The sequence below is a fragment of the Mesoplodon mirus genome (assembly GCF_964341445.2).
Source record: "Mesoplodon mirus genome assembly, chromosome: 11".
Classification (NCBI taxonomy): domain Eukaryota; kingdom Metazoa; phylum Chordata; class Mammalia; order Artiodactyla; family Ziphiidae; genus Mesoplodon; species Mesoplodon mirus.
This window is the reverse complement of record NC_138987.1, coordinates 99,659,834-99,681,157: the sequence shown is the minus strand read 5'-3', so window position 1 is coordinate 99,681,157 and position 21,324 is coordinate 99,659,834. Positions and strand designations below refer to the sequence as shown.

Below are 21,324 nucleotides of genomic sequence, written 5' to 3'. Positions count from 1 at the left end.
AAGATTTTCAGATTCTTTCAGGGATGTGACTCAGACAGGAATGCACGTTAGGTGGAGAACGTTTATGCCATCTGGCGGTCATTGGATTAAAGTATAGCACAGTCCCTTTGGGCTGGGTCCCCATCTATGGATACGCACCCTTCGAAGGGAGGCAGACATCAGTGCGTCGAATCGGGACTTGAAGAAGTCTGATTCAGGGAGTCCTGGCGGTCCAGGGGTTAGGACTCGGCGCTTCCACTACAGGGGCCCGGGTTCCACCCCTGGTCAGGGAACTAGGATCCCCAGAGCCGTTTTGGTGTGGCCAAAAAAAAAAGTCCGATTTTAAACTTTTAGTTTCATCCTCCCATGATCTCTCTTTGTGGGCCAGGAAGGTTGATTATTTTTAGCCAAACTGATAGACCTCTGGCAACCATTGTGATCTTGGTGGTTGTACCTGCGGTTACGCAGTCCGTTCCAAGAATGTCATAAAGTAACCAACCCATTATCTCTGGGAGTCCTTAGAAAATTGAGAATCAGTGGAGTCTCAAGCTATCATTAATTTGAGGCTTGCATGGGATTTATTATTTTATTGGATAGAGTCCTTTGATGGACCCCCCCCCGAATATAATCTCCTTTATTTCCTCATTTATTTTGGTATTACCATTCAATATTTTGCTTCAGGGAATGATAGGGCCTACCACCAGATTCTGGAGAAGGTGGATTCTTTGAGTTATTGCTCAGTTTCCAGGGAGCTGGGAAATTTAAAGGTTTAGTTTATGGGACACTTAAAAGTCCTGAAGTCAACATTTTTAATTGTATGTAGGCATCAAACAGTCACCTTTGGCTCTTTTCCCAACTGCCCTGACCTTCCCCTTACAAAGGTAAGGAGTCCTTTGTTTACATAGCCACATCTAAAGCACTCTTAGCTTTTCAGGGAAGGTAAAGCATACATAAGTTGACACCATTACATTGAAACTCAACCACATCTCTTCTCCTCCGTCCAAATCATGTGAGGGTGATTAGAATGCTAAGTTAGGTGATAGTTTTTACCAGGATGGCAGTTTGCCCATTTGTGGGTATTTTGTGGGGTTTTTTCTTATTTACAAACTTGGACACTAGGAGGGTATATTCAGTGCAATAATGTAGCAGCTGTGTCCCTGAGGTTCACAGTTTGAATCTAGAGTTGTTTTTTCTTAAGTTGTTGATCTGAGTGGGTGTGACTAGCGTTGACATGGATAGAGAAGGGCTTCACCAGACACGTTAATAGGATCACTGTGGCCACAGATCTAGTCTACCCTTTGCAGGTCTCAGAACTTGGTTTTGTCAGTGAGCCCAGATGTAACGTGACATCTAGCTCTTTGGTTCCCCTTTTCTAGACCAGAGGCAGCATTGTGCTCTGGAACAGATGCACACCAGTCAAACTTACAACACTCAGTCATGAAGCCAGATGCCAGTTTATTCATTTACAGTGAGAACTCTGTACTCTTGCAGTGTGCATTCATTGCTACTGTTTATGATGCTGTCTTCTTGGGAAGAACAAGAAGTTAGACTGAAAATGAGAAGGCTGATTGGTAAGCAAGGAGTCAGGAAAGAGAAGGAGATAGTCCTGAGGGCTCGTTCAACAAGACCATGAAGAAGCCTTGGATAGTTTCCTGTCCTCAGAGAGAGGGAGCTTTCCCAGTAGATAGGGTGCGCTTGTCTGCCAGGGTCAGTATCTCTCTTTCTTGGACAGGATGGACATACTCTGTCAAATTCTTGCTCTTTGGCTGCTTTTTTCTAGACCACAAGCAGAATGCTCCTTTTCTGTACAACAGTTTTTTTCTTTACATATGTTAATAAAATGGGTTCGCTGTAGCTCGTGTTCTTGTTTCATCAGTTGTTTCACAGTTGTTTTATTTTATTTTTTATTTTTTTGGCCATACCACGCGGCATACAGGATCTTAGTTCCTGGACCAGGGATCAAACCTGTGCCCCTGCAGTGGGAGAGCGGAGTGTTAACCACTGGACCGCCAGGGAAGTCCCAGTTGTTTCACAGTTATGAGACTATTTGAGACTAAATAGCTGTGGCCACATGGATAATATGCAACAGTTTCTCATGTCTTTATACTTCATGTTTACCATCTCTTTCAGGCAGTTAGTTTACTTCTTATCCATTATACAGTCTTCTTAGTTGCTAGAAGAATCTTATCAGCAAGTTCCAGGGGGAGAACCTCATTATAACCTCCTGTGTATTTAGTGTTCCTGGGACATTAAGGTCCACCTGTGCGTATTAATTCATGGATCTCAAAATAACTTCAAAAACCCCAATTATTCTTTCCCAACTTGCTCTAAGCTCTCTTTTCATTCTTGACAGTATAGTCCCTTTGGCATAATATTTTAGCACCCCTAGTCTTTTTCCTTATGCACAAGGTTGGGTAAAAAAGAATAGGTATATTTCTTCTGTCTTCTGAATTTATCTGCAAGCTTTCATCAGGCCAGTTCTGGAAAAAAATGGTTCCTTTCCTACTAATAGTCTCACCCGTTAGATTAACTCTTCTTCCTAGTGGCACTTTTTAAAAGCAATGTCAATGAAAAAAGTAAACAGTTGGCTTTTTGCCTGAGAAACAGTAAAGTAGGTTATATATCTTTGCTTTTAAATCATGGCTTAATTTTTTAGCTTGAGGCTTGACACTCGCCTGTTCTGAGACGTCTCAGATCCATAGTAATTTCTATGTATTATAAGCTCTTATTTGCCAAGGCTTAAAAATAGTATATATGCTGGTACCTTCCTTTTCACCTCACTGGATTTTTTTCTGATCGTCTCTCAGGCTTTTTTCCTGACTTTTCCTGCTACCCTACGCTTCTTGCTTGCTTTTATCCATAGAGTTGATTGTTTTTTAATTGGAATTTTCCAACTGCCATTTTTTTCCCATCTTATCCTTGGCGCTAATTTGTTGGATTACTAATTATGTAAAAATGAGCAAGAACGCAAAACTTACTGCTTTTTAGCTGATTAAAACATGAAAATAGGGCTTCCCTGGTGGCGCAGTGGTTGAGAGTCCGCCTGCTGGCGCAGGGGACACGGGTTCGTGCCCCAGTCCGGGAAGATCCCACGTGCCGCGGTGCGGCTGGGCCCGTGAGCCATGGCCGCTGGGCCTGTGCGTCTGGAGCCTGTGGTCCGCAACGGGAGAGGCCACAACAGTGAGAGGCCTGCGTACCGCAAAAAAAAAAAAACGAAAAACATGAAAATAGTTTGGGGTTTAGAGGATAATAAGTTTTTTTTAATTTTTAATTTTATATTGGAGTATAGTTGATTAATAATGTTGTGTTAGTTTAAGGTGTACAGCAAAATGATTAAGTTATACATATACATGTGTCTATTCTTTTTCAAATTCTTTTCCCATTTAGGTTATAACAGAATATTGAGCAGAGTTCCCTGTGCTATACAGTAGGTCCTTGTTGGTTATCTGTTTTAAATATGAGGAGTGTGTACATGTCAATCCCAAACTCCCGTTCTATCCTTCCCCCCGACCCCAGTCCTTCCCCTTTGGTAACCACAAGTTCATTCTCTGTGAGTCTATTTCTGTTTTGTAAATAAGTTCATTTGTATCATTTTTTTTAGATTCCACATACAAGCGATATCATATGATACTTGTCTTGCTCTGACTTCACTTAGTATGATAATCTCTAGGTCCATCCATGTTGCTGCAAATGGCATTATTTCATTCTTTTTTATGGCTGAGTAATACTCCACTGTATATATGTACCACATCTTCTTTATCCATTTATCTGTCGATGGACGTTTAAGTTGCTTCCATGTCTTAGCTATTGTAAACAGCACGGCAATGAACATTGGGGTGCATGTATTCTTTTGAGCCACGTTTTTCTCCAAATATATGCCCAGGAGTGGGATTGCAGGATCGTATGGTAGTTCTATTTTTAATTTTTTAAGGAACCTCCATACTGTTCTCCGTAGTGGCTGCACCAATTTACATTCCCATCAACAGTGCAGGAGGGTCCCCTTTTCTCCACACCCGGTGCATAACAAGTTTTATCTTTTTCTTCCAGTTACAAAAGTAAGAAAATTTAGAAAACTAGGAAAAGGAAAAATAATCATCCATATTCTACCACCCAGAGAAATCACCATTACCGTGTTCCTTCATCTTTTCTCCTGTTCATATGTGTTCATATATTTTACACTTGATTGTGCTTTGATCATAATATGTTAATTACTATATCTTCTTAATATACTTAGATCATGGTCTCAGCTTTGCTAGAAATACATTTGTATAATTTTAGATAGATCTTTTATAGGCATTTAGTAAATATTTATTAAATGAAGTGAATGAATCCTTACCTCTCTCTGTGTCTCAATTTTCCCATTTCTTAAGTGGGAAAATTTAATTTACAAGATCCTTAGTTTGTAAGGATCCATGAAAGACTGTATATGCTGAAGTAGCTGGATCTCATCATCACTCCCCTGGCTGCGCTATCACAATTCTCCCCAGAGAGCGCTGCTGGAGAAGAAGCAGAGGAAGAAGCGCCTGGAGCCGCTCATGGTGCAGCCGAACCCAGAAGCCCGGCCACGTCGGTCAAAGCCGAGGGGAAGTGAGGAGCGCGCTCCGCTGGTGGAGCCTCAGGCCCCGCACAGCGGTGTCATCCTGCACGGTGTGTGTACTCAGGCAGCATCTCTGCCTGCTGCTGCGCGGTTTGCACAAACCTGGGGGAGGCAGGAGGATTCTCAGGTGGACCAAAAGGACAATATTAGCATCGTTACCAGGTACCTTCGTTTATCTTTATAATCCCATTCAGGGCCTTTGAGTTGGAATAAAAGCAGTGGTCTCGTCAGTGGAGGATACCTTAAAGTTCACAGCCGTCCTGGAACCGTTGTTTTAGATGCAAAATGAAAGTGTCCAGAACTGCCCACTTGAGGAGCTTCCAGGCTTGATTGTTGCCTCCTGGCAGAGTTAACCGTGAAGCCAGGAGCAGGTAGAGAGCACCCATTCTTCCAGTAGCCGGACTCAGAGGGACATCTGAGTCAGCGACGGGATAAAGGAAGAACAGGGTTAAACAACTCCAAAGCTAGCCCCCTCGGCTCCTGGTTTGGACGAGATCTGGATGGACTTCGGAGGACCTACTTGGCTTTCAGTCTCATTCTTAAGTTTCTAAAGCACAACATCAGGTACATTTACTTTAGTGGCAGTCAGGGCGTGTTGATAAAATAAACACCAGATAATAAAATGGATCCCTCTGTTATTAACAAATGTTAAAGAAGGAGAAGTGAACCGGTTTGGTGGTTCTTAATTCAGATCACGTACACCAAGACCATCCAGCCAAGTGGTGGATAATGCTTTCTTCTTTGTTCTTTTTGTTGGGCCCCTAGGCATTGATGGTCCCGCTGCCTTCCTGAAGCCAGATGCTCAAGACGTGGAAACCAGACTTCACGTTCTCTCAGTAGGATCTTCTGCCACGGAGGAGGATACTGAAGGAAGTGCTGATGCAGATAGCACTTGGGACCCTGCTTCCAAGCCAGATCTTCAGCAGATTCTCCAGAAACATGGTGAGGATTGGTAACAGTTTTGAGGCAGTGAGTTAGTTAAATAAAATATAAAACGGAATTCCCTGGCGGTCCAGTGGTTAGGACTCTGTGCTTTCACTGCCAAGGGCCCAGGTTTGATCCCTGGTCGGGGAGCTAAGATCCCACAAGCTGCGTGATGCAGCCAAAATACATACATAAATGTGTGTGTGTGTGTGTGTGTGTGTGTGTGTGTGTGTATAATATCAGCAGCATTAGCTACTATTACGGCTGTTTCCTTCCTTTTGCCATTTATTTTTGTCATCCCCACCCTGTTCCTTTGACTGAGTTGCCCCTCAGCACCCTACCCTGCCTCTGTTTCATGGTTTATATTCCTCTAGTGATAAGGGGAGAGATAAATAGCCAGCTTAGTGGAAACACAAATTGGATCAAAATATCCTTAAACTAATAATACTTTTTCCATTAGAGCTTGGTTTCTGCCAGTGGGAGTTATTCTCATAAATATTCGTGTACGTTTCAGAGGTCCTTTGTAGTCTTCTCCTTCTTAGAAAACTAATTTTATAGTGAGAAGGAATTAAGCATCCCCTTTTCAGATGAGAAGACTGACAACCAGTAATGACTGGATATTTGCTGGGTACCTGCTTTGTCATAGGCATTGCTGGGTACTGGGATATGTGAGTCAGGAGGTTCTACCACAGACTGGCAGGATAGATGTACATTCAAATGGATTCATATATTCATTCATTTAGAAAACATAAATTGAGGATATGCTATATATCAGGCCTTGTTCTAGGCACTTAGGATACAGTTGTGAACGAGGTTCCTGCCCTCGTGGAGCATTTATTCTGATTGAGGCTTCATGGACCTAAATAGCCAAGAGAGTGTGGAGGGGGGTGGTGCCCAACCAGAGGTGATCTGGAGGTGACGTCTAAGCCAGAGCGTGATGCGGGAAGACGAGCCGGCAGCTCAGAAGGGCTGGAGTGCAGAGCGCGAGGTGACAGGTGGGAAGGGGCCTGGAGAAACATGGGCTGGAGGGGTGGGCGGGCTCCGATTACGTTGGGTGTTACAGGCCGAGCTAGGGTGTGGACTTGCTGTGAAGAGTCACAGGAACCTATGTGGGATTTTAAGCTGGAGTGATAGCAGATTTCGGCTGTAGAAAAATTACTCTGCACTATGAAGAATGAATTGGAGCGGGCAAGTCTGGAAGCAGGAAGGCTAATGAGATAGTTTGGCTGATGGCCTGATCTCGAGTTACATTTTGGTGTATAGCGTAGAAAGCAGGAGAAATAGAACCCCACTGCGGGGCAGTGAGAGGGACAAGAACCACATCGAAGGAGGTGGCGACTAAGCGGAGGCGTGAGGGGTGCGTGTGCTCCTGTGCACAGCTGTCAGCTCAGGAGCGGCTGGAGACTGACACTGAATGTCTTTTGCTTGTCAGGCACTTGACATACCTTATCTCAGTATGTGTGACAGTACTGTGAGGGGTTACACGTGTTAGCCTCTCCTTTTCCCATGTAAGAACATTGGTTCTCAGAAAGGCTAAGTAATTTGTTCTAGATCACACTGCTAGTTGGTTAGGTGGCAAACTTGGGCAGAAGACATTACGTTAGCAGAGGCATCGAGTGTATAGAGCATGATGTGTTTGTGGAAACGGGGGCAGGGTGTGGCGTGCTTTAGAGCTCAGCTCTGGGGCCAGCCAGCGTGGTTTGGAGTCTCAGCTCTGCCACCTCTGGCTGGTAAAGGGGAAGCAGCGCAACGTTTCTCTGCCTCCGTTTCCCTGTCTGTAATATGAATGTGGCCGTGGTAATTCTGTTACTTTCCTATCGTTATTATAACAAAAGACAGTGAAAGATGTGGAGGAGCCAGAGCAAGGAAGACTCAGTGTAACCAAAAGCTAGATTACTTACCCCAGGTCATCGAGCTGAACAGCGGCAGACCTAGATTTTCTGAGTCTTAGCCTAGCTCTTGATCCCTTACTGTAAATACCAAGCTGTCCCTTTTACTCTGCCCTATTAAATGACCGCTGTGTTCTTTCTCAGAATTGGCCTTTCAGGACCAGATGGGTTAATGCCTTTTTGAGTCTGAACAGGTTGCATCTGGACCATAAAAGCCATTAAGTGCTCTCTTGACTAAGACTTAAGGAGTGTCCGTTTGGAAGATAACGTTCCTCAAGTGGGGATCCAGTTTGCTTGTCTTACAAGTTTGGGAGAAATCCTTGATCTCCATCTTAAAACATGTATTCACATAAACTGAGTTCTTGGTACAAATATGGCATTTGAACACATAGTACTAACATTGTAAATCACCTATACCTCAATTAAAAAAAGAAGAAGAAAACGTAGTACTGAGTGAAGATATCCACATGAGAGTGAGATCCCTAGAGTTTTATGCGTTTTGCTACCCGTCCCCAAAAATTAACGTTTTAGGAAAGAAAACAGAAAGAAAGAAATGTCCTTCACAAACCAAAGAATTTTTTAAATAATAGCTTTATTGAGATATAATTCACATACCATTCAATTCACCCATGTAAAGTGAACAATTGATTGGTTCTTTAGTATATTCACAGAGGTCTGCAGCCATCACCACAATCAATTTTAGAATGTTGTCTGACGCCAAAGAAAGTTCACACTTGTTAGCAGTCACTTCCCATTTCCCTCCAACTCCCCATCCCTGGGCAGCCACCAGTCTACTTTCTGTCTCTGCAGATTTGCCTGTTCTGGTGTTTCCTATAAACAGAATCAGCCATACACTGTGTGGTCCTTTATGCCTGGCTTTCACTTCGCATCATGTTTTCAGAGTTCATCCATGTTGTAGCCTGTGTCAATGCTTCCTTCTTTTCTGTCGTTGAATCACATTCCGTTGTATAGATAAGCCACGTTTTGTTCCTCCCTTTATCAGTTGACGGGCATTTGGGTGGTTTCCACTCTGGCTCTTATGAATAATGCTGCTATAAATAGTTACACATAAGTTTTTGTATGGACATATGTTTTCCCTTGAGATTAACTTTTTAACTGGCCTTAGTCTTATCCTTGGGTGTCCTTGAGAGAAACTTGATACCGTTTATTTGTGAACTGTGTACAATAGACCATCAGTGTCCGTCCTCTGAGGTGGGTGAATGTGGGCGGCACTGCTTGTTGTTCAGTCTCCTTGTCATGTGGGATTCTGGGGCTGTTCCAGCTATTGTATGAGGGGTGACTTCACCTTGCAGACCACAGAGGAAAGCGAGGTGGGTCTCGCCCGTAGCTCTGACCCTTTCTCTTGGGCAGAAATGCTTCTCCTGGAGCATCATCCTCTCACGTGTAAATCTGAGTGTCGTGCTTCTTTTAGAACACACACTTTGTGTCCCCTAAACAAGCAAGAGACAAAACAAAAAATAAGACTTGGCAGTCCCTCCTCCTCAAACTCATACAAATGTGAGGATAAAATGAAAAAATAGTTTTTAATCAGATAGTTTGAAGTTTTCTGTAAAAGGTCCAAGGTAGTAGTACTTCAAACATTCCCAACTCAAATTCATTCACAAGACTAACGATGAACAAAATGTAGGAAAACAAAGAAGTAACTGATAGAGACATCTATTGCGTAAAATGTGCATAGCGTTTACCATTTTAACTGTTTGTAAGTGCACAGCTCGGTGGCATTAGGTACGTTCACCCTGTTGTGCAGCCATCACCACCGTCATCTCCAGAACTTTCTCATCTTCCCAGACTGAGACTCTGTCCCCATCAAACACCAACTCCCCATCCCCCGCCCCACCCCCAGCTCCTGGCAACCTCTGTTATGCTTTCTGTCTCCATGAATTTGACTATTCTAGGCCTCATAAAAGTAGAATCGTAAGGTATTTGTCCTTTTTGTGTCTAGCTTATTTCACTTAACATAATGTCTTTAAGATTCATTCATGTTGTAGCCTGTGTCAGAATTTCATTCCTTTTTAAGGCTGAATAACATTCTATTTATGTATATACAACAGTTTGTTTATTCATCAGTTGGTGGATGGTTGGGTTGTTTCCACCTTTTGAAAACTGTGAATGATGCTGCTGTGAACATTGGTTGTTCAAGTATCTGTCTGAGTCTCTGCTTTCAGTTCTTTTGGGTATACACCCAGAAGTGGAATTCCTGGATCATATGGTAATTCTGTATATATATTTTTTAGGAACCACTATGTTGTTTTCTACAGTGGCTGCATAATTTTACATTGCCACCAGCAGTTTCTCCACATCCTCACCAACACTTATTTTCTGTTTTTTGTTTTTTATAATAATCATCCCAATGATTGTCAGGTGGTTTCTCATTGTGATTTTAATTTGCATTTCCCTAATGACTAGTGATGTTGAGCATCTTTTCATGTGCTTATTGGCCATTTATGTATCTTCTTTGGAGAAATGTCTGTTCAAGTCCTTTACCCATTTTTTAAAAAATTAATTAATTATTTAATTATTTATTTTTGGCTGCGTTGGGTCTTCGTTGCTGTGCGTGGGCTTTCTCTAGTTGTGGCGCGTGGAGCCCACTCTTCGCTGCGGTGCGCGGGCTTCTCACTGCGGTGGCTTCTCTTGTTGCGGAGCGTAGGGTTCAGTAGTTGTGGCGCGCAGGCTCAGTAGTTGTGGTTTGCGGGCTCTAGAGCGCAGGCTCAGTAGTTGTGGCACTCAGGCTTAGTTGCTCCGTGGCATGTGGAATCTTCCTGGACTAGGGCTCGAACCCGTGTGCTCTGCATTGGCAGGCGGATTCTTAACCACTGTGCCACCAGGGAAGCCCTCTTTACCCATTTTTGAATTGGGTTTGTTTTTGTTGCTGTTGAGTTATATATTCTGGATATTAATCATTTATCAGATATATGATTTGCAAAAGAGGATAAATTAGGGAACGGAACAGCAGGAAGGGAAAACAAGGGATGGATCTAGGTGAGAATATGAAGAAAGAATTGTCAAAATTTGGATTAAATAGCCATGTTTTAAGTCAGAACAGCTTGGACTTTTTAAGCAAGGAAGTTAAAATTATATTTGGTTCAGAGGTCTCTGGCCCTTTTTGACAGTTTCTCCCTTTCTGCCAGGTATCTCAGGGAGTCTGAACTTTGATGAGGAGGAGACTGATGGGGAGGAGGAAGAAGGGAAACAACCAGGATCTCACTCGTCCTATTCTGAGGCCGAGAGACCCAGTTCTGCATCCAGCCAGAAGCCAGCCACAGTATGTAGTTCTGAAACGTCTTCCTCTGAGCTAATTTCACTGCTTCCTAAACACATCTCCGGTATTTAAATGCCATTACTGGATGAGGGCTGCTTCAAAGATTTAAGCTGGAATTTACACTTCAAGTCCACGACTCCCTAATTTCTTGCGTCTTGAACCAGCTTCTGTGAAGCCGTATCCCATTTTCATACTTTGCTGCTGCATTACTCCCAATACTCGTATACCTATTTAACTTCTCAGAGTTTTTCCCTACCTTGTCAGAAGACTGAGACATACAGGTAAATCAGTAAGTTATTTTGTCCTTTAAGTGTTTCTCAAAGAGAATATGAGGTTTCCTGACCCAGCCGCCTACTGCTCACATATGGCTGTTCTTTCAGGATACAGGAGCTTCCGGAACTGCAGCCCAGCACACGGATAACCAGCTGGGAGAAATAGAGAATTTAGAGGGCTTCGCATACAGTCCTGCCCCTCGAGGTGTCACAGTGAAGTGTCGGATAACTCGGGATAAAAAAGGAATGGATCGGGGGCTTTTCCCTACCTACTATATGCACTTGGAAAAGGACGAAAATCGGAAGGTATGAGAAGTGGGTCTTTTTTGTTTTGTTTCGTTTTGGCTGTGTCAGGCCTTAGTTGTGGCATGTGGGCTCCAGAGTGTGTGGGCTCAGTAGTTGAGGCACTGGGCTTAGTTGCCCCGAGGCATGTGGGATCTTAGTTCCCCGACCAGGGATCGAACCTGCGTCCCCTGCATTGGAAGGTGGATTCGCAACCACTGGACCACCAGGGAAGTCCTGAGAAGTGGTTCTTAAGACAGATCTTGAGATGGAGGGAAGAGTGCTGTGGGCTGGGTCGTTGATGGTCTTACGATGGGGGGTGGGGAGCAGCGGTGTTCGACAGGAGCCAGGCTGTACTTACTGGTTCCCAGGTGCTGTGTTCTCAGTGTCTTCAAAGAGGTCATAGTCTAATAGTCAAACCCTACCCACCCCGCAAAGAGGAAGTGTTATCCAGAAGGTAAGAAGATGGAAGAGACTATTTGAATGTAATTATTTTTACCTCCATCCCTTTTTCGGGGTGGGGGAGTTTCCAGTGTGCTCTTTGATTTTGATGATGACAGTGTGGAAGAAAGAAGGGTTTAGGGAATAGGAGGAATTGGAAAAACAGAAAACATGCAAGTGGAATGTCTTGCTTTTCATCCTAGAAATTCTAATTTACTTTATACATAAATTTGAGGCAGTTAATACTTGCTAATGAACAATGTATTTTGTAATACCAGGTCTAAGTGGATGATTTTAAGAGCCTAGAAACGTGGGCTTCCCTGGTGGCGCAGTGGTTGAGAGTCCGCCTGCCGATGCAGGGGACACGGGTTCGTGCCCCAGTCCGGGAGGATCCCACGTGCCGCGGAGTGGCTGGGCCCAAGAGCCATGGCCGCTGAGCCTGCACATCCAGAGCCTGTGCTCCGCAATGGGAGAGGCCACAACAGTGAGAGGCCCGCATACCGCAAAAAAAAAAAAAAAAAAAAAAAAAAAAGAGCCTAGAAATAAGATGATGATAGTAGATATTAATGTTGTTATAACCACTGTCTACTGAGTGTTTACAGTTACCAGGTGTGTGCTAAATGCTTTATGTATATTATTACCTACAACCCTTAGGACAACGCTGTAAGATAGGATTTCTTATCCCAGCCTAGGGATTGCCCCCAAACACACTAAGGAGTGGCAGAGCCAGATTCAAACCTGTATCTCTTGGATTCCAGAGTGCCCCCCTCCCCTTAGTTACTGCCCTCTCCTGCTTCCTTATTATTGTCCAAGTCGAGGAGTGTTTGGGAAGGATGCATAAATACGACAGTGTTCGTATCGCTGAAGTCGCAGGAGTTTAGAACAACAACGTACAAAATGCAGCAAGAAGCATCAGGAGAGCCGTTGCAGGGAGAATGGGAAGCACAGTGTCCAGGGTCCTGCCTCTTCCAAAGGTGGAAGGACTCTTACTCATGAAATTGGATGAAGCTTTTTTAAAAAGTCACTGGAGGCTTTAGGGATAAAGTTGTAAATAATGATATGGAGAATCCAGCTAGTGAATTTAGAAAAATTGTGCACTAGGGAAACCCTGATAGTGAATTCTGAGAAGCATTATAAGGATTAGAAAAAGTGATAAGGACCCAGAGATTGGTCTTCTCCCAGAAAACCCCAAATGGCAGGTACACTGGTGCTACGATAGGGCATGGAGGCCCCTCAGGGGCCCGAGGCCACAGAGCTCGCGGGGTCAGGGCCGGGGGCAAGGATTGGCTACCCCTCACCCAGCTGGGCCGCCTGGTCAGGGCTCTGGAGGAGACCCGTCTCTTCTGCTCATCCATCCGGGAATCCGAGATGACTGACTCTTCCCTGGGAGCATCCCTCCTTCAAGGATGAGGTTTTGGCAGTGATGCCTGAGCATAACCCGTTCTGCCCTGCGGCCCAGCGTCAAGGCATTTGTTGCTGTTGGGGGTTGAAGTGGACAGATGCTGGTCTGGGTGTTCAGTGCTTCAAGGAGATCGCCACTGCCATCGTGAGGCCATCGCTCTGGCCAAGTTCTCCGTAGTCCCCATGTGGTGAGGCTACTGGGGGAACAGGATCGGCCAGCCCCAGACCATCCCTGCAGGCTGACCGACCACTGCGGCTCTGGGCCGATGCCTCTCATGCTGCCCCGGCACACTGGCGTCATCCCAGCCGCTGTGCCCGAGAAGCTGGTGCTGGCTGGCATGGACGATGCCGCACCTTGGCCAGGGGTTGCACCGCTGCCCTGGGCAGCTTTGCCAAGGCCACCTCTGTGCTGTCTCCAAGACCTAGGCTGCCTCACCCCCGAGCTCTGGAGGGAGACCATGTTCACTGATTGTCCCTGTCAGGGGTTCACTGAGCGTCCTGTAATGACCCACACCAGGTCTCCATGCGGGAGACCCAGGCTCCAGCTGTGGCCACCACATCGTTTTTCTGCAAGAAAAGTCAAAGTGAATTAAACCTGTTTAAAAAAAAAAAAAAAGACCCAGAGACGGACTGCTTGGTACATGATAGGCAGTTGCTAAATATTTGCTAACTAAATAGGTAGGACAAACATGGCAGTTCTCTTGAGTGCATTTTTATTTTTATTTTTATTTTTATTTTTTTTTCTTTTTGCGGTATGCGGGCCTCTCACTGTTGTGGCCTTTCCCGTTGCGGAGCACAGGCTCCGGATGCGCAGGCCCAGCGGCCATGGCTCACGGGCCCAGCCGCTCCGCGGCATATGGGATCCTCCCAGACCGGGGCACGAACCCGTATCCCCTGCATCGGCAGGCGGACTCTCAACCACTGCGCCACCAGGGAGGCCCTTGAGTGCATTTTTTACTGAAAAATTTTTTTCCTTTTCTAGATATTTCTTCTTGCAGGTAGAAAGCGGAAAAAGAGCAAAACATCCAACTACCTTATCTCCACTGATCCAACAGATTTATCTCGTGAAGGGGAAAGTTATATTGGCAAACTCAGGTGAGAGCAGCCTTATATCCTGTCCTGCTCTTCTGATGGCTTGATTCCTGTAGTTTCAGAACAATCCATATCGGTTTTACAATGAGCCGGTCGATGTCTTCTAAAAAAATAAAGTTAATAGAAGGTCTAAGGCCCTTCCTTGTTTTAAGGCTAGATCTTTGAGAAAATGATGATGACCCCTTGACCTTTGGAGAGTGGGCCGAGAGGCTGTCCCATACCTCTCCTAGCTTGTGTTTGTATGGGAAAAGAATACAGATCATTGTGGTGGCTTTTTCTCTTGATTCTAGGTCCAACCTCATGGGGACCAAGTTTACAGTTTATGACCATGGTGTCAGCCCGGCCAAGGCCCAGGGTCTGGTAGAAAAGGCCTGCACGCGGCAGGAGCTGGCCGCCGTCTGCTACGTGAGTGCCGCCTCCCGTTTCCCCAGCCTCCTGGGGTCCCGGCCCTGGGCTTGCAGTCCCCGTCCCAAGCTTGTTTCTGTGTACTCAGGTTATTTATGAATTGCCAAGTTGAGCTGTATTTACTGTTTCAGCCGCCCTCACTCATCTCCTCTTCTCTCTTCCCAATGCCGCCGTGTTAACGCAGGCCTTCCTTACCCCTTACCCCCTGGCTCGCGGTTACCGTAAATTGGAAGCCGGTCTCTGCTTCCCGCCCTCTCGACCTGGTTCACCCTGTACAGCTGCTGCTGCTCTTCTCCTGCTCCACAGCCCCTCAGGCTGCCCAGCCCCTGAGTCCAGAATCAAGCCTGGACACTGCACCTCTCCCTGCCGGCTCCCCGGGGGGCACGCTCCCTGCGCGTTCCCGTCATTCTAGCCGCTCCTCCCGTCCCTGCGCCCCGCCTGCGAGCCTGCCCTGCCCCTCCTTGCCTCTGCCTGTCCCCCAGCATCAGCAGAGGGGTCTCTCCCGACACTAGATGTGCTTGGTGCTCCCCTCGGTGCCCCGCGCCTCCTCCAGCGCCCCGGACTGCTTCTTCAGCACCATCCTTCTCTGCCAGTTCGTAAAGTCCCATTCACCGCTGTTTCCATGTGAACACGGACCTGGCGCGTAGTGGGCATGCGAAGTTGTGGAGTCAAAGAAGCAAGAAGGAATTAACCCGACTCAGTTGTTACTTTGATCCCAGGGTCTCAACTTGCCATCAGTTGGAATTAATCTCATCACTTGATTCCCATGAGATTTTATCTAAGTGACTGAGAATCATTTGACTTAACACTTTATAATGTATAGATGTTTTCTCTTAGCTTCAGAATCAATTAAGTATTTTAACTATGCATGACTTTGTGTGTATGTATATGAATACACATATATCCATGTACTTAATGTACTTATTTTATTCATATATAATCTGCCTAGTTTGACAGGCATTTGATTTTTTTTACCTCCAGAGACAGGTCCTGTTTAATTAATTAATTAATTAATTAATTTTTTGTTTGTTTGTTTGTTTTTGCGGTACGCGGGCCTCTCACTGTTGTGGCCTCTCCCGTTGCGGAGCACAGGCTCCGGACGCGCAGGCTCAGCAGCCATGGCTCACGGGCCCAGCCACTCCGCGGCATGTAGGATCTTCCCAAACCGGGGCACGAACCCGTGTCCCTTGCATCAGCAGGCGGACTCTCAACCACTGCGCCACCAGGGAAGCCCGGTCCTATTTAATTTAAACTGTAATTCTCACTCTATATCATATAGTGCCGTGTCCTCATTGGGAAATAGATATTTATTGAAGATGACAAAACTGGACAGTATGCTCATAATTGTCTGAAATTTCACTTAAAGCTAAAGAGTAAGAGTAGGGTTTCAAGCCTGTAGAGTGTTTTAAATTCAAATGTTCAAATTGGGTATAAAAAGAGGAAACAGTCTTATTTTCCTGGGCTTGATTCTCCGTCTCTCTTTGTTTAACTACAGTGAAGTAATAGAATAGTGTTTAGTGCTCTCCACATTGTCCCCGTTTTACATGCCCAGGAGGGCCTTGCGTTAAGAATGAGGTCTTGTGTGCTTCCCTGATGGCGTAGTGGTTAAGAATCCGCCTGCCGATGCAGGGGACACAGGTTCGATCCCTGGTCCGGGAAGATCTCACATGCCACGGAGCAACTAAGCCCATGCGCCACAACTACTGAGCCTGTGCTCTAGAGCCCGCGAGCCACGACTACTGAGCCCACGTGCCGCAACTACTGAAGCCCATGTGCCTACAGCCCGTGCTCCACAACAAGAGAAGCCACCGCCATGAGAAGCCTGCACACCACAACAAAGAGTAGCCCCCGCTCGCCGCAACTAGAGAAAGGCGCGCGCAGCAACGAAGACCCAATGCAGCCATAAATAAATAGATAGATAGATAGATAGACGCAGCCATAAATAGATAGATAGGTAGGTAGGTAGATTGATAGAAAGAAAATGCATGGTATTAAAAAAAAAAAAAGAATGAGGCCTCGTCTTCATTTCTGTTTCAAGTTCCTGTTTATTTCCCTCTCTTCCAGGAAACAAATGTACTCGGATTTAAAGGCCCGAGGAAGATGTCTGTGATCATCCCAGGGATGAATATGAATCATGAACGAATCCCATTTCAGCCACGAAATGTAAGTAAGAACATATTTCATCAACAAAGGACTCTAACAACAAGACTGCGGTACAGGCAAGATGAATAGAAAACAGTGTTGATTCCTCCTGAGCCCAGCCTGGAGAGTGGCCCACTCTTCCTCAGGAGAGCCAGCCCTCCAGACCCTCGGGGTAGGTGCTGTTGCTAACGTGGTTGATTTGCAACAAACGAGAGTCCAAATGTCTTGAGAAGCACATATTGCACAGTTCTATTTTTTTAAACAAACAATAAATATACTTTCAATGAAAAAAAAAAAGAAGGGCTTCCCTGGTGGCGCAGTGGTTGAGAGAGTCCACCTGCCGATGCAGGGGACGCGGGTTCGTGCCCCGGTCTGGGAAGATCCCACATGCCGTGGAGCGGCTGGGCCCGTGAGCCATGGCCGCTGAGCCTGCGCGTCCAGAGCCTGTGCTCCGCAACGGGAGAGGCCGCAACAGTGAGAGGCCCGCGAACCGCAAAAAAACCCACTGGGTCTGCAAAGAGAGACGCTAGTTATTCTATAAGAATCCAACGAAGCTCTGTTGGCTCTGTTTCTGTTTTACTTTCTGAAACGAAGGGAATAGGCCCCTTCTCTGCTTCCCACCTCAACAGCCTTGAGGGTGAGCGGTTTGCGATGGTCCTCAGCACACACTCCTCTCCTGCAGGACCGCGAGAGCTTGCTTTCAAAGTGGCAGAACAAAGCCATGGAGAACTTGATCGAGCTGCACAACAAGTCCCCCGTCTGGAACGATGACACCCAGTCCTACGTCCTGAACTTCCACGGCCGGGTCACTCAGGCCTCTGTGAAGAACTTCCAGATAGTCCACGAAAATGACCGTAAGCCCCAGGAAGAGAGGTGTTCTGACAGGATTTGGATGAGCGGTGCCCCTCATTGGTGGGAAGTTACACTCAGGAGAGCATGACTTACGAAAGAAATGACCTTCTCGGAGGGACAGAGCTACAGTCTTGCAGTCGGCCGTCAGGGCCACTGAGTTGAGGGCAGGAGCGTGTGAGGGGTCTCTTGTGGCAACCGGAGGAGTCCTGGGGTGCTGCTCGGGGGGCAGAGGCAGAGGCCCTTCCTCAGGAAAGGTTCATGCCCTTCCGGCCCCCCCCGAGCTTGCGCCGTTCTGCCTCTTGCTCTTCCGGGCCCCCCCGAGCTTGCACTGCCCCCCTTGCCCTTCCGACCCCCCTGAGCTTGTGCTGCACCCCCCTTGCCCTTCCGACCCCACCCCGAGCTTGCACTTCCCCCCCCTTGCCCTTCCGGCCCCCCTGAGCTTGCGCTGCTCCCCCCTCTTGCCCTTCTGGCCCCCCCGAGCTTGCACTGCCCCCCCTTGCCCTTCCGGCCCCCCCGAGCTTGCGCTGCTCCCCTCTTGCCCTTCTGGCCCCCCCCGAGCTTGCATTGCCCCCACCTCTTGCCCTTCCGGCCCCCCTGAGCTTGCGCTGCTCCCCTCTTGCCCTTCCGACCCCCCCCGAGCTTGCACTGCCCCCACCTCTTGCCCTTCCGACCCCCCCCCGAGCTTGCACTGCCCCCCACTTGCCCTTCCGGCCCCTCCCCGAGCTTGTGCTGCTCCGCCTCTTGCCCTTCCAGCCTCCCCCCCGGAGTTTGCACTGCACCCCCACGTCTTGCCCTTCCCTGCTGTTCTGGGCAGGGAGCCGAGTGGAGTCGCAGTAGAGCCTTGGTCGTGCTCGGCAGGCACTCTTGGTCAGGCCGCTTTCCATCTTTCTAAGGGTTTCCCATTTTAAAGAGACCTATTTGGAGGATGTCTTCCTTACCTCCTGACGTCCTGATCTCTCTCTGCCTCTAGCTGACTACATAGTCATGCAGTTTGGACGTGTGGCCGATGACGTGTTCACCCTGGACTACAACTACCCGCTGTGCGCGCTCCAGGCCTTCGCCATCGGGCTCTCCAGCTTCGACAGCAAGCTGGCCTGTGAATGACAGCTGAGCAGGCGCTGTGCTTTCTCTCTGCAGAGCTTTCTGGAGCACGTAGCCGCTGCTCTTGCACTTGCCCAGGACACGGAGAGTGACAGGCCCCCCTTTTGGAATGGTCCCTGAAAGTATGTATGTAGATGTGCACGGATGCACATATGTGTGTGTACACACATATGTACACACACACCTCTTCTCAGGGTCTCACAGCCCTGGTCAGGGGTCACAGCTTGACTCGGGTGAGAGACTGTCCAGAGCTCACGGTGACTGTGAAGTCACCGCCCAGTGGTCAGAATCCCGTTCTTGGAAACTTGCAGCCAGAAGCAGCTTCTCATGCTTCAGTACTTGGGTCTCTTTTTTTGCAGAACTTTTCAGAGAGGGACATTCCCTGAATTACCTTTAGTCTCCAGGTCTGCAGAGTTTTTCTGTAAGTGGGCGGCGGGCCGGTCCCGGCTGTAGGGTATCTCTGCCCCCTGTGGGCTTGGGCATCTTCCAGAACGGCCGTGTCGTGAGAGCACCTGAGTGGGGACAGTGCCTCCAGGAAGTGCAGGCCTGCAAGTCGGATCTGAAGCGGCACCCGGCCTCATCCGCTGTGACGTAGCCTTGTCTTTGCTTTGGCCACGGTGGTTTCCAGAGTGTCATTTACCGTTGGTGATCATTCCTCACCCATGGCGGGGGCCCTGGGAAAAGCGCTCCTCTCTGCCGTCTCTGTGGGGGAGTGTGGTGCCCGTTCCCCAGAGCCAGCCACTGTCCCTCAGCTCGGGAGGCACCGTGTCACGGTCCCCCTTCCCTTAGGGCCAGCTGGCTGGCTGCAGTCTCAGAGTGGCTCTGGCCCAGTTTGTGATCAGTGATGTGAGCAATTTACGTACTTGTGTTTTTTTTTTTTTTTTTGCGGTACGCGGGCCTCTCACTGTTGTGGCCTCTCCCGTTGCGGAGCACAGGCTCCGGATGCGCAGGCTCAGCGGCCATGGCTCACGGGCCCAGCCGCTCCGCGGCATGTGGGATCTTCCCGGAGCGGGGCACGAACCCGTGTCCCCTGCATCGGCAGGCGGACTCTCAACCACTGCGCCACCAGGGAAGCCCGATGTACTTGTCTTAATCGCAGGGTAGGCTGCAAGCATAACCTCTAGAGGTGGCCTAGTCTGCTTTCGGCTGAGAGGGATCTGACAGAGGCCTTCACCATCTTCAGCCCAGGAGTGCGTCCCCGCTGGGTTACTGTGGAGCCGTTAGTGCAGACTCACCTGTAGCCCGCGTGGGAGGGGAGAGAACAGTGTGTGTGGAACTGCCCAGAGGGGCGAGGACCGGGCCTGGCTGGCAGAGCTTGGGCCTCTCTTCTTGGCTTGAGTGTCAGCAGCCCCTGAGGCCTGGTTCATCCTTGGCAGATCACGTCCTGTCACTTTTCCTCACGGACTGTAAGAGTTTTGCTAAGCCGTTCAGATTGTTAGCCTCTCCCAACAAATCACGTGACTCTGCTGCTAGTTCACGGCCTCCGCGTGCATCCGAGTCCTGAGGATCCAGGAACACCATGAGCTCTGCATTGGTGTCGGCCACCTTCCAGGCCTCGTGCGCCAAGCTGTCTGCCAGCCTGGGGCCAGGCATCGGCGGCTTTCGCTTTGTCCCGTCCCTTCTGTGGACGTCCTTTCTGTCCCTGCTTCTATCCCTGCTCCACATCACATAGCAGCGGGAAGGAAAGAGACCCGGGGGGTGAGCAGACCCGCGGCTCACCCCACGGGTAAGTCCCACCCGCTCTGCCCTGACACGGCTGCTTCCCCTCAAGTGCCTCACTCATCGGGTGCCCGCCAGGCCCGCGGGACCACTGACCTGACCCTGGAAATGGAAGGCTGTTCACTCGTCTCCTGTTGGAGAATATGAAGTGTCTGGGGAAGGGGGGCCGGGGGCGCTGGATCTGACCTTGCTTCCTCCTGCCCGCTCTGGTGCAGACACATACCCCAGCTCCATGTCCTTCCTGCTTGAGCGTGCAGGTGATCGGTTTTACATGAATCATGTTTATACCTTTTGTATGCTACAGAAATAAAAAAGGATTTATATAAAAACGTGAGTGTTGCCGTTCTTCTTTCAGACTCCTGTCCCTCGCCTGCCTCCTACCATCATGTTCTGTCACAGTAATTCCATCGCTTGGCCACAGCGAACCAGTCAGTTCTTTGAAGCCAAGTGGGTATCACCGAAGTTTTCATCCAGGTAGAGCAGGGTCTGCAGACTCAGGGATCTGCGTCCTGGCGACTGTAGACTCACCGTGTGTGCGATGCTGAGAGTGTCCTGGGTAGGTGACGGAGCTGAGGCTGAGCAGGGGAGCCAGAGGGCAGCCGCCTGCACTGGTCAGCCTCCTGCACCGGTCAGCCTCCTGGGTCAGCTGCGTTGGTGTTGCTTCCTGATTCAGCCGCAGAGCAAATTAAATACCTGATAATGACAGGGACCCCATGTCTTAGCTCTAAGTGTTCACATTTAAAGCTTCCTTATACGGACAAGTTGAGAAAAGTGTGTTTACAAGTCTTGCTGAGGCCTTCCTGCTCTCGGTGTCACGGGGATGGACGAGTGGCGTGGAAGGAAGCGGGAAGAGCCCAAAGAGCAGGACGAGAGCCGGAGTCGGTCTGATTTCTGTGGCTTGGCTTCTCTTCCACGTGATTCTTTATGGCCAAACAGGTTATTTGCAAC

The 21,324-nt window shown here is 48.1% G+C and overlaps 1 protein-coding gene across 5 annotated transcripts in view; it reads left to right on the top strand.

Annotated features, from left to right (window-relative positions):
* The window catches only part of TULP3 (TUB like protein 3), a 43,313-nt gene extending 22,608 nt beyond the window's left edge, over nt 1-20,705 (top strand). For 2 of the 5 annotated variants that reach the window (XM_082634792.1, XM_082634795.1), the window contains 9 exons: nt 4,467-4,626; nt 5,342-5,518; nt 10,539-10,672; nt 11,050-11,247; nt 14,048-14,160; nt 14,448-14,562; nt 16,627-16,725; nt 17,387-17,558; nt 18,527-20,705. In XM_082634792.1, coding sequence (XP_082490918.1) covers nt 4,467-4,626; nt 5,342-5,518; nt 10,539-10,672; nt 11,050-11,247; nt 14,048-14,160; nt 14,448-14,562; nt 16,627-16,725; nt 17,387-17,558; nt 18,527-18,660 — 1,302 coding nt within the window. In that variant the 3' untranslated portion in view covers nt 18,661-20,705. Of the gene's footprint in view, nt 1-3,366; nt 3,407-4,349; nt 4,627-5,341; nt 5,519-10,538; nt 10,673-11,049; nt 11,248-14,047; nt 14,161-14,447; nt 14,563-16,626; nt 16,726-17,386; nt 17,559-18,526 lie in introns of all 5 variants that reach the window. The other 3 variants (XM_082634796.1, XM_082634794.1, XM_082634793.1) reach the window with 3 other exon arrangements.
* Nucleotides 20,706-21,324: the final 619 nt, after the last annotated feature.